Here is a 17,681-nt window from a genome sequence, read left to right on the forward strand (position 1 = left end):
AAGTACTCTATCAGGTTGTTGGTTGAGAATTGAAAGGATGATCATTCAGGTGTTCATATTCATCGTACTGTAGTGTACGTATATACGTGTACATATGCATCGTCTTCTCGGCAATCCTTGTCTTTTGGAAATGATTTGTTTTTCTGCATAGAATCCATGCATGCGGCCTATTGCCTAAGAATGCGAATTCCACCCTCCATTGTTTCTCCTTAAACAAAAGCTCCATAAAGTACTAGTCCCCCTCAAATCTTGAACTCTCGAAAATGTTCAAAAACCAGGCCTCGAATAATTTTGTTTATAAGTATTTACTTTTCCAAAACATTTCTATGAGCCATTTTAAAGGCTTGTTTGGATACTATAGTATCTTATAATTATGTGAATAGTAATAAAATAGTTAAAGTGATAGTATTTTGTTGAGTTTTGTAAAAGGAGAAAAAAAAATTGAATAAAATATTATAACGTTAAAATATTGTTTGAATATAATTTTTTAATATAATTTTTATTTTGAAGTTTATAAAAATTATATTAATTTTTGTGTTTCATTTTGAAATTTATAAAAGTTGAATTGATTTTTTTGTTTGAATAATAATTATTTAATGATTAGATAAAAGCATTAAAAATTAAAAATTAAAAAGTATTTGCTATTTGATTGATGTTTAAGAATGAAATTATGAAAAGTTTTAAAAATTCTGAAAATTCCCATATTGTACAGGCTATACACATACACACAAGGGACAACCAAGAAATCTCGAGGGGATAGACATACACACATAAACACAAATATATATATATATATATATATATATATATATATATATATATATATCAAAACTCGCTTATAATTATTTCTTTATGCATATTTTAAGTGCATGTTTATTAAATGATGTTGTGAAAAAAATGTTTAAGAACATAAATAAAATGTATTGAAAAAAAAAACGACTAGACAACCCTAGGTAGGTGAAGCACTGTCCTTATTAAATAGTAAACAATTTTTTAAAAGTATTTTTTTTTTAATTAAAAGCGTTGTTGTGAAAAGTTCTATTTCCTATCACAATTCCAAAAGAACTTTCCTATCGCAATCCCGAACATGCCATAAATTTATGGCTTGGGCACACGATTGTTCTCGAGTATTCTAAGATATTTTCAGGTATTTTGTTCCCAAATATTATTCAAATATAAAATACTTTATCGATTTCAAATTTTCAAATTTTTTATCTAACCATCACTCAAATTTTTCATCTAATCAATGTCGGTCCAGTTTGTAAGTAATCCGGTGCGGTATAGGTTCTCAAAAATTGAAATCAGTTCAAAATTAGTGTGGATTTTCATATTACAGAACTGGACGGATATATATTTATAAGTTTTTTATATTATATAATATAATATAAAATTGTTAATTATATATATATATATATTAATATTAAGATATTAATATATTGATATATATATATATATATATATATATATATATATATATATATATATATATATATAAGTTAGAAACTACCCCTGTGGAATGATAAACACATTTTGGGTAGAAATAACTATTCTTTTTCCACCTTTTAATATTGTTATGAGAAGGATAGGGAGTTAGGAGTTGACAGGAGAAATCAAGGCTTTGCGAGCGATTGAGGCTTTGAAGGATAAGCTAGGCTGTAGGAGAGGTAATCACATGCCAGACATAATCACTCACAGTTTGCACACATCAATGCAGACTAGGTAATTCTAAGTACAGTAAAAGTCCTTTGTTGGAAGAAATTTGTTTATATAAAGTTCACCACTAAATTGGTGTTTATATTTATTTTGTTATTTAAATAGCACAAAAATGAAGTTACTAAAACGGAAGAGAAACTCCGAATCAGTGAAAATCTTATTGAATATAAGGTAAGTTGAGGTTGCTTTACCAAGATTTCTTGGAGCTACAGATATATGTGCTAAATTCTAGAGGCTATGATATTCCAATTATGTCAATACAGAACCTTGAAATCAAGAAACTTGCAAGTGAGAAGAAAGATGCATTGGCTGCACAACATGCTGTTGAAGCAACCCTTAGGAGGGTGTATGCAAATCAAAAAGACAATGACTCCGTTCCTATTGAGTTATTTTTTCCTCCTCTTGAAGCTGAAATCAAAATGTACAAAAATGAGGTAAGAGATGATGACAGTTTAAAGCCAATGCAGTTTATGGACATTTTTTATGGCTCACACTGCGTGCACTTTTCCACTACTCTTGGCCGTTCAGATTGTAGCATTACAGGAGGATAAGAAGGCTATGGAACGTCTCACCAAGTCAAAAGAATCAGCTCTACTTGAAGCAGAGAAGATCTTGAGAAGTGCTTTAGATAGGGCTTTAATGATAGAGGAAGTTCAAAATCATAACTACCAATTGAAGAGACAGATTGAGATTTGCCAGGCATGACTTCATCAAACCCAGTTTTATTGATGGAAATAACAAGCTTTTGAGTCATTAACCAAGTTTTTGAAATACCACATGCAGGAGGAGAACAGAAACCTTGAGAAAACCAATCGCTAAAAGGTATTAGAGGTTGAAAAGCTTAGTCAAACGATTCAAGAGCTTGAGGAGGCTATTCTATCTGGTGGGGCTGCAGCAAATTCCATTCATGACTACAAACGGTGGATGGAAGAATTGAATGTATGTGTCATGCTTATATAAGGTGGTTACAGTATCTTGCACTTTTTCTGTGATGACCCGCTTTTACGTGTATTTTCACTGAAGGGTTATTTTTAATTTAATTAATATATTGGTTTAATTATTTTAAATTATTGTATTTTAAATTGGTTTTAATTTATTTGATGCGGTGTTTAATTTATTTAGTCGTTTTACGGTTTTTAATATCGTTTTAGGCGGATCAGTTTTTAGTTTCCGGAGTGAGGACTGGACCTTATTTCTTTTCTTTTCTGTTTTTCTTTTTCCCATTTTCCTTTTCTTTTTCTTCTTTTCTTTTCTTTCTTTCTTTTTCTTCTTCTTTTCCTCCCCGTTTTCTCTCTCCCCGCGAGCTGCCTCTTCTTTTTCTCCTTACCATCGCCACCCCTTTGACCGTCTGATGCGCCGCCGTCTGGCTGCCGTGTAGTACACCACCCCCACCATTCTCTTCCCCTCCCACCAGAGATCATTCTCACCAATTTTTAGAGCCATCGGACCAGCCGTTAGCCACCACGCACGGCTGGAAGTCACGGCACCATCCCTATTTTTCCCCCCTGTTGCCGGTTGCCTTCGTAGCCTAGAACTGCCGCTCGCCGGTGGCGTGGCCTATACCACCCACCCAGTTTTCTTCCCCTCTCACTGATGAACATCCCCACCAAGTTTCACCTCCATCCGAGCCACCATTACCTCCTCTAAGCCACACGGTTTTTCACCGATTTCGGCGCCGTTGCACCACCTCCGGCCACCACCTCTTCATAGATTCATCCCCTACCTCTTACCGTCCTAACCCACCCAATTCCAGCCTCGATCCGTTGCCGGAGCAACTCCCACGAGCTCAACTCCGTTCAGCCCCTTTAAGCTCCTCCACCGCCATTTCCACCACCACCCACGGCTAAAACTCGTTTCCTTTAGCTTCATAAACATCTCAAGACCATTCCCTATCAATTTCGTGCCTTGGTTTGTCCCCGTTCAAAAGTGGGTAATTTATTACCCACGGCCACAGTGTAAATTACACTGTTATGTTGCTTTTCCTCCGCCGTTTACAACGCCGCGAGCTTTCAAAAAATACCGTATAGTGCTGTAAGTATTTTTCAAACTCTACTTTAGAATTTAAATGGGTTTGCTTTGTATGGTGCACGCATGTTCATGTTTAAAAAGGGAAAAACAGAGTTTTTCGTGTAGTTGCATGCATGTACATATGTTTGAAAAATGAAAGCTGGGCTTGTAAGCAAGAAATAATTTATGGTATATGTGAACGGTTGTACTGACTGGTTTGAGTCAGAGGCACGTGTAGGGATGGTGGTAAGCAGGGACGGTGGTAGAATCCTGCCTGTGATTCCCGCCTACGGTGCTCGCGTAGGGACAGTGGTGAGCAGGGATGGTGGTAGAGTCCCGCCTGTGATTCCCGCCTACGGTGTTCGTGTAGGGACGGTGGTGAGCAGGGATGGTGGTAGAGTCCCGCCTGTGATTCCTCCCTACAATGCTCTGACTGTCTGGTTTTTAGGCCATTATCGGGGATAATGGCGAGCTTATGTTTAAAGGATAATTTTTGGGTCAAATGAGACTTTTGGCGTGAGTTGGTGAGAAATACGTTTTTGGGGCCAAATGGGATTTTGGCGTGCATGAAAAAATGTGATTTTATGGGATGTGAGCATTTGCATTCTTTCCTGCATATTGTGGAGTTTATTATGTTTTTATCTAGTGGTGTTTGGATCTTACTTACCTACGGCACCATATTTGGTTCCGTAGATTTTGGTGCAGGGTTCGAGGAGGAGGAGGAGGCTGAGCCCGAGGATGCGGCTCCGCCGAAGTTTTGAGTTGGGTTATATTTTGTATTTGGCTTTGAAACTATATTTGTGTTTTGTAATATTTTATTATGTATGTTTTGAACAGTTTTGTATTAAACAATGAAAATTCTGGTACTTAGTTTATGACTTTGCTATCCGCTGCATGTTTCTTCGTGCATATTTGTTGTTTATACACACACTTGGCACTCGTCGATAGGGTGGTGACCCGTGATGTCATCATCCGGACGTCTCGATTTCTCCGTTTCCGTGTGTGGGGATTTGGGGGCTTCACAGGTGGTATCAAAGCGGTTTGGCTCTGGGTAAAACCACATGTCACGTAGGGAGTACCAAAATGTTTTTAAATTTGTGTTTTAAAATTTATTTTAAATAAAGTTGTTATTTGATTTGTTTTTTTTTGTTTGATGCTTGTTGCTTGTTTTATTTATTTAATTATTTTGTTGTATGCTGGTTTCTTTTTGTTTCTTGTTATGTGGTTTTTAGTTTTATGTTGTTGGTTTTTATTTGTTTTTCTTAAAGGGGGGTCAAAGGTTGTGTTGTGGCAGGAAGATGGTGAGACTAAGAAAATCTACTCAAGGGCCTCGAGACGATACACCGAGAGATGATTCTATAGCCCAAACGATACGGCAGATGACTGAGTTTATGTAATAGAATTTTAGACCACAACAAGGAGGGCATTGGCGACAACAAGGAGGTTCTTGGCCACAACAAGAAGGGCCTTGGCAACAAGAAGGGCCTTGGCAACAAGGAGGACCATGGCTACTACCTGGAGGGCCTAGTGGAGGGGTGCAAGCTGGGTGCACCTATGAGCGCTTTCTGGCGCATAGAACTCCACACTTCACTGTAGAAGAGGATCCACTTCAAGCTGGAAAGTAGGTCAGAGACTTGGAAAGAACTTTTGAGGTGTGTGGTTGCACTGAGGTGCAACAAGTACTCTACACCAGCTATCTATTGCAAGGCACCGTTTCTGAGTGGTGGGATACAAAGAGAGTAATGCTGGAATTAGAGTTGGGATCTTTTGCCGCTGTAACCTGGCAGTGCTTCAAGAAAGAGTTTAATGATCGGTTCTTTCCCGCTTCCGTGAGGAGGCAAAAAGCAAGAGAGTTCTCAAGTTTGGTCAAAGGGAGCATGACCGTGGAACAGTACACCCGAAGATTTATAGAACTTGAGCGATTTGCTCCCCACCTCATCGCCACAGAGGAAATGCGAGCCGAGCGTTTCCAGGAGGGTCTATGTCCTGATATACGCCATATAGTGGTCAGCCACCGGATATCCACTTTTCAGAATTTAGTGGATGTGGCTACTCTTGTGGAGCGAGAGAATAATTTGAGAATGGGCTCCCCTCCAGGACATAAGAGGCGGAGTTTTTCTGGTGAAGGAAGTAGTTCGGGTTTGCCTCAGAAGTTTGTTCAACGGACCGGGAGTCGACCATTAGCAACTTCGGGAGTGCGTATGGGAGGACGAGTGCCAGTTTGTGGAAGATGTAATAGAGCTCACGGAGGCGAGTGTCGTCTGGGTAGTAACCAATGTTTTGAATGCGGTCAGACAGGGCATCTTGCTCGTGAATGCCCTAGTCGAGTTCAAGAAAGCAGTGGAGCTCGTTGCAGTGGTAGAGCTAACCAGAGGCAATTGGCTCAGACTCGAATGTACGCAGTGACTCCTGGTACCATTGGAGGTGAAGTTACGGAGACTCAGAATGCTGGAGTCATGGCAGGTATGGGTCTAATCTAATCCTTCATGATGAATGCCTTGTGTGGTTTTGTTTTCTTTTAAATATATATATATATTTATATTATCGAAGCTTGGAGAGAATGACATGATCTGGGTGATCTTTTAGGGAAGTAGAATAATTGAGTTCTTTAGTTCTGTGGAGTTTATGAAATGGTCTATAACGTAGTAGATTGTAAGTTCAACAAATTTCAAGGATAGATTTTATGAAGTTTCATTAAAGTTTTAAAGTTTGGGGCCTTATAGATTTTAGGAAAATAAGTTTATGATAATTAAGGTGTTAGGTTCGACAAGCTTTGGGGGGGAGTAATTAAATTTCGACTTGTAGATTTCGTGATTCGGATGAATAAATTGGTGACAATTGGGGCTTTAGATTTTACAAGCTGTTAAGGTGAATGTTTTGGATTAAAGCCACCAATCTTGAGAATTTCAGAAAATGATTTATTATCTATTAATGTTTGAGAATTTGAAAGATTCGAGATTCGATTTTTCTATTGTGTGATGTGAGTTCATTGATATTAGAAGTTCCGAAAGATGATTCTTATTTGATTTAAGGTTTTAGAGTTGCAGAGTTGAAGGACTGATTTATTATAAGAATTGAGTTCTTAGTTTTACAGACTTAGTGCTGTAACTTGATCTACTCTAATGAGTGATTAGTTTGTAACCATTAAAATGGAGATGATTAGAGTTGAGTTATTGATATGAAAATTTTCTAGAGTAGATTCCTTTGAGGATTGGAGGTAATGATCTAGTTCGTGTATTTTTTTGAGGATTGAAGATATCGAGCTAGTTTAGAAAATAATTATTGTTAACTCGAGGTTGTAGTGGTAGATTTTAGGAAATGATTCTATTGATTCGAAAGATATAGGTCCATCAGGGTGTTGGAAATAGTAGATTTTGTGTTGGTATTGAATATGATTGAATTTGAGGCTATATGATCTGTAGACTTTTGGGAATGGATTCTTAGCAGGTTTAAGGTCATTCTCGATACCAAACTTTAAGCAATGACTAGTTGCTGATTTAAGGATACAAGTTGAGTAGAATCAAGAATGATTCTTGTTGAGTTGAGGATATAAGTCCAGATGATGGAAATGTGATAATGGATCACTTGTACATTTGGATGATTTTTGGTGTTGGCTAAGAGTACATGAGATCGATGAGTAGTAATGGTAAGTGCGTATGGATTCCGGGGAGTGCGGGTCCTAGTCTCATCTATTTTGGCTTGGTAGGAGTTGAAGAGGAATCTGTGTGGTAATATTAAATTCAAGAGATTTTGGCTTTGAATTGTTTGGTAAGTTGAACGGAATGTGCAGTCGAAGTGGGTTATCCTTTGGGATGATGGTTTGAAACGACTGTTGTGTTTATCTTGAGAAGTAATTGCAACTTGAAGTCATAGGAATTTAAATTGGTGAGGCTATACTTTTCTTTGGAGATCAAGTATCCAGTTGGGAGAATTGGGGATATGGTTATTTAACTTGAAAAGAGATGTTAGGTCATCATGTGTGGTAAGTAATCTTGGAAGTTGAAACTTACGCACCAACGGTGGGTAGCATAATCTTATGTGTGAAGTAATAAAGTATTAGAATCCATGAGTGTTGTTTAATAGTTTTGATGGATTGAAGATTTAAATAGTATGGCCTGTCTTGAGATGTTTTTGTGAAGTGCTATTGAAGGAATTAGTTATCCTAAAACTAAAGTTTTTGAGAGTACAAGTAGGTGGGTGAGTTACCAAGAGCGTTTCGATTATGTCTAGGTGAAGTCAATGGTAGTTTATAGTGAGTTAGTTAATGCAAGATTAGATGTTATTCAAAATATAGGTAATGAGCTTGAAGTGTGGGATATCGGATAGAGGTTATAGGCGCTCTCATTGGTTGGCTAGGAAGGACTTGGGCTTTTGGAGATGTTCCTTATCTTCAGAAGAGACAGGTGTATTTTGGGATGATATTATGTGTTTTCAAATTGGGGCCTAGAGGTTGATTAGTACTGGTTTCCGTCATCAATCAATGGATGTATTTTTGCGGAATGTTGGTTTTCGTTTAGGGCAGCGATGGCCAACTGAGGAATGAGTGGAGATTTGTGGTTTTTGGAGGTATATGATTTTCTATGGAAAGGTGGTAAAGCTTTTCTTGTGATTAGGTGTGGATTGAGCTTATACTTCATGATATTAATTTTTGAGGACATAGCCTTTATGCATTTTGGTGAGTTATCAGAGTGCGCGCGAAAGCATGATTTTTGGAGATTCTTAGAAGTTCAAATTTTGTGTTGATTTTGAGGAATTAGTAATGATTCGAAGTTTTAATGGGAGATTAATCTTTTGGTCGTACAATTTGGTTTATGGATGGTTAACTTTGGAAGTGGCTATTAGGTTAACAAAGCTTGAATGGAATGGAAGTTTGGAAGGTAAAGCAGAGACGTCGTTGATATTAGTAATTTATGATGTGAAAATAATAACCTTTGGATTTGTTGGGAGTTGTCGATGATATGTATCTCTCAATTAGGTTCAGAGTTGTATCTTGTATCTTTTTGGCACTGATGGTTAATCTTGCAAATTTCGAGGACGAAATTTGTTTTTAAGGGGGGGAGGATGTGATCACCCGCTTTTACATGTATTTTCACTGAAGGGTTGTTTTTAATTCAATTAATATATTGGTTTATTTATTTTAAATTATTGTATTTTAAATTGGTTTTAATTTATTTGATGCGGTGTTTAATTTATTTAGTCGTTTTACGGTTTTTAATATCGTTTTCGGCGGATCAGTTTTTAGTTTCCGGAGTGAGGACTGGACCTCATTTCATTTCATTTCTCTTTTTCTTTTTCCCTTTTTTCCTTTTCTTTTTCTTCTTTTCTTTCCTTTCTTTATTTTTCTTCTTCTTTTCCTCCCCGTTTTCTCTCTCCCCACGAGCTGCCTCGTTTCTTTCTCCTTACCGTCGCCACCCCTTTGACCGTCTGGTGCGCTGCCGTTCAGCCGCCATGTAGTACACCACCCCTACCATTCTCTTCCCCTCCCACCAGAGCCATCGGACTAGCCGTTAACCGCCACGCACGGCTAGAAGTCATGGCACCAGCCCTGTTTTTTTCCCCTATCGTTGGTTGCTTTCGCAGCCCAGAACTGCCGCTCGCCAGCAGCGTGGCCTATACCACCCACCCAGTTTTCTTCCCCTCTCACCGATGAACATCCCCACCAAGTTTCACCTCCATCCGAACCACCGTTAGCCACCACGAGCTCCTCCAAGCCACACGGTTTTTCACCGATTCCGGCGCTGTCGCACCACCTCCGGCCACCACCTCTTCACAGCTTTATCTCCTACCTCTTGCCGTCCTAACCCACCCAATTATGGCCTCGATCCGTTGCCGGAGCAGCTCCCATGAGCTCAACTTCGTTCAGCCCCTTTAGACTCCTCCACCGCCGTTTTCACCACCACCCACGGCCAAAACTCGTTTCCTTTAACTTCATAAACATCTCAAGACCATTCCCTATCAATTTCGTGCCTTGGTTTGTCCCTGTTCGAAAGTGGGTAATTTATTACCCACGGCCACAGTGTAAATTACACTGTTACGTTGCTTTTCCTTCGCCGTTTACAACGCCGCGAGCTTTCGAAAAATACCGTATAGCGCTGTAAATATTTTCAAAACTCTACTTTTAGATTTAAATATATTTTACTCTTACAATAATTATTGGATTGGTTGGTTGATTCCGGATTGAGTCCGATGAGTTCGGGGATCGGATGGATTGAGGACAGAGTTGTTGGGTTGATGTTGATGTTTGTTTGAGATATTTGTACCTTGATGTTTGCTTTGTATAGTGCACGCATGTTCATGTTTAAAAAGGGAAAAACTGGATTTTTCGTGTAGTTGCATGCATGTACATGTGTTTGAAAAATGAAAGCTGGGCTTGTAAGCGAGAAATGATTTATGGTATATGTGAATGGTTGTACTAACTGGTTTGAGTCAGAGGCACATGTAGTGATGGTGGTAAGCAGGGACGGTGGTAGAATCCCACCTGTGATTCCCGCCTATGGTGCTCGCGTAGGTGGTGAGTAGAGATGGTGGTAGAGTCCCGCCTATGATTCCCGCCTACGGTGCTCGGGTAGGGACGGTGGTGAGCAGGGACGGTGGTAGAATCCCACCTGTGATTCCTGCCTACGGTGCTCGCGTAGGGACGGTGGTGAGTAGGGACGGTGGTAGAGTCCCGCCTGTGATTCCCGCCTACAGTGTTCGTGTAGGGACAGTGGTGAGCAGGGATGGTGGTAGAGTCCCGCTTACAGTGCTCTGACGATCTGGTTTTTGGGCCATTATCGGGGATAATGGCGAGCTTATGTTTAAAGGATAAGTTTTGGGCCAAATGAGACTTTTGGCTTGAGTTGGTGAGGAATACGTTTTTGGGGCCAAATGGGATTTTGGCGTGCGTGGAAAAATGTAATTTTATGAGATGTGAGCATTTGCATTCTTTCCTGCATATTGTGGAGTTTATTATGTTTTTATCTAGTGGTGTTTGGATCTTACTTACCTATAGCATCATTTTTGGTTTCGTAGATTTTGGTGCAGGGTTCGAGGAGGAGGAGGAGGCTGGGCCCGAGGATGCGGCTCCTCCGAAGTTCTGAATTGGGTTATGTTTTGTATTTGGCTTTGAAACTATATTTGTGTTTTGTAATATTTTATTATGTATATTTTAAACAGCTTTGTATTAAACAATGAAAATTCTGGTACTTAGTTTATGACTTTGCTATCCGCCGCGTGTTCTTCGTGCACATTTGTGGTTTATACACACACTTGGCACTCGTCGATAGGGTGGTGACCTGTGATGTCATCATCTGGACGTCTCGATTTCTCCGTGTCCGTGCGTGAGAATTTGGGGGCGTCACATTTTCAAATTTCTATAAATGGTTCCAAATTCTCAGGAGGAAAAGAGGACTCTGGAAAGACAACTAGCAAGAATCAAAGTTTTAGCAAACAGAGTTGCAACTATGGTGGCTAATGAGTGGAAAGAAGAAAATGATAAGGTCATGCCCGTCAGAAAGTGGAGGACTACTTCAGGTATTGTCTTTTCCTACAAAATTACAGGAGCCCAATATTTTACACATTTAACAGTTCAAGTAACTTTAGAGGATCGATCATGCAACAATAGACAAGACTACTGAGCAATATTAGTGGGACAACTCAAGTAAATATACAAATGAAAACTGTTTTTTTTTTGTTTCTATTTTGTATGTAGGCAGAGATGCAGCGCTTGAGAGACAAACTAGCCATATCAAAGAGAACATCTAAGGCAGAAGCACAACTTAAGGTGAATATATGACTCTCAATCTTCTAGTTAGTCAATCTAAACCTCTTGCTTTTAATTATTGAGTAAATTCTTTGTACGAATGTAAACTTTTTCAGGATAAATTAAAGCTTAGACTTAAGATTACTGAAGAAGGTTTGAAGGATGTCTCGAATTTTTATGTCAATCCTAATAGCTTTTGTGGGTCCTCAAGAACAGAGAAGTCCAGTAACATTTTTGGCTTTCAAACAAGCAATGGTGGAACAAAAAAGAAGTCTACTTCCCAGCCAAGGGCTTCTTCCATCAGTAGAAGCTTATTATTGCAACAACCCAATATGGAAAATGAAACAACAAATGTTGATGGAGAGCTCAAAAAAGCAAGTAGCTTGAGAAGGAAAAACTCTTCCGGAGAAAATCTACTAAGAAAAGGCATGTGGGCATCTAGAAGTAAAGTTGTTGATAGTAGTGAAAAAGAGAACACAGAAATAAGGGCAGACACAGACTTGAATATCTATAAGGGCAACAAGGATAAAACAGTAGCCTCACCAGAAATCAAACCCAAAAGTTGTAGCAATGTGGATCCACAAAACAAAGGAAATAATGAAGATGTGGTCTCACGATATCTGTATAATAGACTTCAAAAGGAGGTCATCAACTTAAGCAAACTTTGCGAAGTAAGAGACAGTACTTTAAATGCTAAAGATGAAGAAATAAAGGTATAGATAGCTACTCTCTCTCTCTCTCTCTCTCTCTCTCTCTCTCTCTCGTAGAGAACTGATTACATGAGGTTAAATGCTTGCAGATGCTCATGAAGAAGGTTGATGCACTGACAAAAGCCATCGAAGTAGAGTCTAAAAATCAAGAGAGAAGCAGTAGCTAGAGAAAAGGATGTTGCATCATTGAAGGTGGATGATAATAGAAAGAGCATATATGCATATTTATCTAATGGTACAAATTTGTCTACTTTTTCCTCTTTTTTGCTTAGCTTTCATGTCTCAACAATTTCAACCCAAGGCCCTGAAAATCCTGCACGATATGACATCTCATTGACTTTGTTTCTCATTCCTTAGATTTTTGGTGGTTTGCTTTTCGCTGCAGGGTAACGAAACTATCATGAAGATTCTTTACCTTCAAGAAATTCGGAATGAATAGAAAATTAGTGGATTTGTTTGCAACATCATGTGGCTTTTCCGTGTATATACACAGAAGAAGTTTGATGATACAGTGACCGAAGAAATAAACTTCTGATTAGACGAGGGTACTGACTTTGTAACATCCTCAGATGATGTTGATTTGCTTTTCCTCTGCTTGAGATTATGTAAATGGTATCCAATACGGTTTCATGGTTTATATTCGTGAATAAATATTAGTCTGATTTAGGAAAGTAAGAATGAAATGGATTTCTATTTTTCTTGCCTATTCTTTTAACCAAAATGGACCAGAATCTATTCACATTAAACCATAATCATCTGAACTTTAATGAAAAATCTTAATAAGATGTATGAAGAATCTAACACCAAGGTATTATTTGCCCATAAAACACATCAAGCTGAAGCCCATCTCTTTTAACATTTCTTACGACAGAACACATGTTTCTTGTGATTTTGTAATACAATATTATCTTTTACCAAATCACAAATTTCCAAAATTTCAAGGTTTCATCACGTATAAATTATGATGCCACGTCATCCTTTCTTAATCATTAAATTTTTGAAGTTAAAGGTTTCGTTACATTGGTGTATACAATCACTTTTGCATATTTTTATGTACTCAACTGATATGATTTGTCAAAATAATTATTTTATATTAAAAAAAAGTGAGGCATCCAATCATATTAGTAGAGTGTCTAAAGAGTACTCAAAAGTAACTATGCATAAAATTTTTGAATAAGATAAATGTAAAATATTTTAACATACCTATGAATAACATTTGAAATTAAAAAAAAAACATTTAAATTAAAGATAATAGATTATAAAGGTTAATCATGTAGGGGTTTGTGTTTGTTTGAGTTTGGTCCAAAAAAGACGCAAGAGGAGAGTTTGCCAAGAGTTCACACGAAGAAAATATCTATTCATCATCTATTTTATCATCATCCTCTCATCATCCCATAACTTGGCATTAGATGATTGGTTTACAAGTAAGATATGTGTACGTGGATTATGTGTAGGCAATGCATGACTTCAAGTGTCAATGTCGAGAAAGGTGGGTTGCATGTAAATCGTAAGATCATCGAGTCTAAAACTAGCATGGCAAAGCATCTGGTAATTGCACTTGTATTATTTGTCGTAGTTTTATGGTTCAATACTAGGAGGTCAATCTTACAAAACACATTTTCAACCAAGATCATACTGAAACTAAGTATGAATTAATATGTTTTTGAAAACAATGCATTATGCATATTTGGTTTGGGTAAACCATCATTGTGTTGTTAGAGAACTATATGCCAACTTGTAAAGTTTCACTATTGTACAAATTTTCATTGGTTGCCCATCAACTTATAGTTGTAATAAAATTGGGAATGGTTGGTAATAGATTTTGTTTTGCAAATAGTGGTAGAATTAACTTGGGGTATATGTACCCCAAGCTATATGATTATTAGAAGATGGTTCTCAATGGGCCAAATCATAGTTAGCACATTTGTATGTCAACTAGAGTAAGAAGAAAAGTAGTTACCCTAATTATTATAATGTTCAAGGGTATGAAATGGATACTATCATACATGCACTCACTCATCGTCAAGCCTAATGAGTTTAGATGGGACTTGATTCCAAGTTGTTACTAGATGGGCAAATTTTATAGAAAGCTGTATAAGAAGTTGACATTACATTTTGGACATTATACACGTGCCTATAAAATATACGTGATATGGATGAAGTTTGGGAAATGTTGATTGGCTTAACTAGTACTTAAGAAATTGATAAATATTGTTAGTTTGTGAAATTTAACATTGTGTGCAGATTTATGGCCATCACTTTAAAGCTAACATTGTGATTGGTCCACCAAACTAGAATGTCGAGGGAAGGAGATTGTCACAGTGAAATTTCAGTTACACCTGCATATCAATTGCCCGCTAGGGGGTGAAAGTTGAATGTTGCGCCTATATTTTATGTAATGAAGGTCAATCTCACAAATTAGCCACCATTGTGTAAACCATTTAACTGAAATCCAAGCTAGCATATTCAGATTTGTATGCATGATGGATAATTTTATCGGATAAATTGCATGGACGAATTGAATAGGGTATAAATACATACCCATGGAGGAGTATTGGATGGTAGCAATGGAGTTATGACAATTGAGTCATGGAGCCACTACAACATATAATGCCTTTTGCTGCTTTTTTTTTTTTTAAGGCGAACAACAAATCGGCGCAGCAACTAATATCGCAGCAAAATCACTAGTTGTTGCGTCACTTTCATTCACTTCAACAAATAAGATTTTACATGCAGCGACTTTCTTTTTTAATTCCCATGCTTTCGACAAAGAAGGGATCTCTGCATTCTATTTTCCCCAATATTTCACTACTCTACTTCAGCGACGAAACAGGGCATTTCGAAGACTGTAGGTAGCCGCCGGTCTTGATCCTATTAGCCTCCACGAAAGTCGTCGTCTCCTCTTCGGTAACTAACTCTCCGACCATTTCTCTCCTCTTTGATCTGGTGATTGATGGTCATTGATCAAGTTCTATCTACTACTCTGAGTCGGGGAGAGGGGGGGGGGCTTAATCCTCTGTTCTGTAGGTTGCCCCACCATGATTCGGCTGCCCCATCGTGATTCGGCAGCCCCACCATGATTCGGCAGCCCACCGTATAGTACTGTTGGAAAATATTGTGGTTAATCTAGAATATTGCTTCCGCCACTTCGATTCACAAACACAGTTAGTGGTGGTTCCATTTCTGCCGTGGAATGAATCATATTCTAATAACATAATTAGAATGTAGATATATCTCTTTTATAGCAATTATCTCTTTTTTGTAAATAATACTTGAAGTAAACCATTTGTATTGCCTAAAAGAGATCCATGGATATTTGATATCTGGATTGGTGATTAAGATTGGTAGAAAGCTTAATTAGAGCACGTTGAATGATTTTTGGGTGACCTAGGGCTCTGATCAAACTAGCTAAAATATTACATATCACCCAAGAAACCATTATTTGAGATAATTTAGAAAGTTTTTATACTAATATTTTTTTATGAGGCATATTGATTGTATGGTAGATCTATACTCCAGCAATGACATTATATCAAAATATAGTATATATCCCTAGATAATTTGTCATTTTTTTGATGCTGATTTCATGATTTTAACATGTGACTTATGAAGATTGAAGGATTTCTCTTGTCTAATTCATTCAAGAGATATGTTCATTGTTTATATCCTCTTAACATAAAGTGTCTTATGTGACGTGTCTATAAATTTCTCTCAAGTTCTATGCTTCTTATATGTTTTTTGTTTGTTAGTAATATACCAAATTATTAGTGACATACGACCAAATGCCAATGAGTTAAGGTGTTTGGAACCATTGACTTCCTTGATTAATTAATCATTTTTACCAACCTATCTAAATTATTTCATCGATGTGTGCAAGGTTTTATTCATTTCGCTTAATCGGGATTGTCCTAAGAAATGGACAAGAATTGGATGCACGTGCCAAATAGGTTTACTTCACGTGAATATTGCAAAAGGATTAATAATCTCCTCACCATGGCAAAAGCCCATGCACCTGGAAGAACTACCATAAGGTGTCCATATAGGAGATGTCGTAATATCCTATTCCTACCATTCAATGAAGTCGAAGATCATCTATTTATGATAGATATTGATCCAAGGTATACACATTGGATATTTCATGGGGAGGGTGAAAATTGGAGTGTCAATTCGTCATCTTCTGATGATGATACAATGTTCAATCTCATAATTTTATTGATGATTGAGGACACCCAAGCTGCATCATTCATTGACCCTGCGTTCGGTGATAGTGGTACTACTTTACAGCCGCCCATGAGTGATTGGCAATCGAAAACATTTGACCAGTTGTTTGAGGATGCGAGACTTCCTCTTTATCCAACTTGTGAGAAGTTTTCTAAACTCTTATTTATAGTCAAGTTGCTTCATATCAAAAGTGTTGGTGGGTGGACTATCAAGTCATTTCACATGGTTTTAGAATTTTTAAAGGCTGCATTTCCAGACATCCAAATACCTAACTCATACCACGAGGCTCGACACTTAGAGCATGGTTTGGGTTTTAGTGATATGAAGATAGATGCCTGCACAAATGACTGCATACTATTTTGGAAACATGATGCAGATAAAGAAGCTTGTTCTAAATGCGAGGAGCCAAGGTGGATGTCAACTAGAGGAAAAAAATGGAAGATTCTTCAGAAGGTTTTGCGATACTTTCCTCTTAAGCCGAGGTTACAAAGACTTTTTATGTCTAAGAATATAGCAAAGTCCATGAAATGGCATAAAGAAGAACGAGTTGATGACCATAGTACCTTAAGGCATCCTGCTGATTCTAAGATGTGGAGACAATTTGATAAACACCACACTTGGTTCACCCAAGATTCTCGCAATGTCAGACTGGGGCTAACTAGTGATAGGTTTAACCCGTTCATTAATATGAGCAAACCTTATAGCATATGGTCAGTCATACTCATGCCATATAACTTGCCCCCTTGGTTATGCATGAAAGAGCCGTACTTAATGCTCTCCTTGCTCATTCCTGGCCCCAAATCATCAAGAAATGACATTGATATTTATTTGCAACTTTTAGTGAATGAACTGAAAGAGTTATGGGAGGATGGTGTAGATAGCTACGATGCATCAAAGTCTGAACACTTTCGCTTACATGCTACACTATTGTGGACTATTAATGACTTTTCTGCATATGTCAATCTTTCTAGGTGGAGCACAAAGGGAAAGATGGCTTGCCCGTCATGCAATAAGGATACAGATTCCATGTGGTTGAAACATGACAAAAAATACTGTTACATGCGTCATTGTCGCTTCTAACCATCCGCCCACCCTTGGAGAAAGAAAAAGGCTGCATTCAATGGAAAGGAGGAGAATCGGTTGCCTCCACAAGAGCTCAATGTTTCCTTGCTCATCGAGCAACTACGGTAGGTTGGTAATGTGGAATTTGGCAAATGTGCTCGAAAGAGAAAACGCTTACCAATTAAATTGAATTGGACTACAAAAAGTATATTCTTCGAACTACCTTA

General features: G+C 37.9%; 1 protein-coding gene and 1 pseudogene across 1 annotated transcript; both read left to right on the top strand.

Moving 5' to 3' along the window:
* Nucleotides 1-1,246: 1,246 nt before the first annotated feature.
* LOC122278401 lies at nucleotides 1,247-12,528 on the top strand (annotated as a pseudogene).
* Nucleotides 12,529-16,086: 3,558 nt separating this feature from the next.
* On the top strand, nucleotides 16,087-17,472 carry LOC122278402. Its single transcript, XM_043088594.1, has one exon. It carries the CDS (start codon nucleotides 16,087-16,089, stop codon nucleotides 17,470-17,472), a length of 1,386 nt encoding a protein of 461 aa, XP_042944528.1.
* The last annotated feature ends 209 nt before the right edge of the window (nucleotides 17,473-17,681 follow it).

The sequence above is a fragment of the Carya illinoinensis genome, chromosome 10, assembly GCF_018687715.1.
Source record: "Carya illinoinensis cultivar Pawnee chromosome 10, C.illinoinensisPawnee_v1, whole genome shotgun sequence".
Taxonomy (NCBI): domain Eukaryota; kingdom Viridiplantae; phylum Streptophyta; class Magnoliopsida; order Fagales; family Juglandaceae; genus Carya; species Carya illinoinensis.

Bases quoted from the DNA above. Each gene is read 5' to 3' on its own strand.
- LOC122278402 (XM_043088594.1), top strand. From the start codon at position 16,087: ATGGACAAGAATTGGATGCACGTGCCAAATAGGTTTACTTCACGTGAA.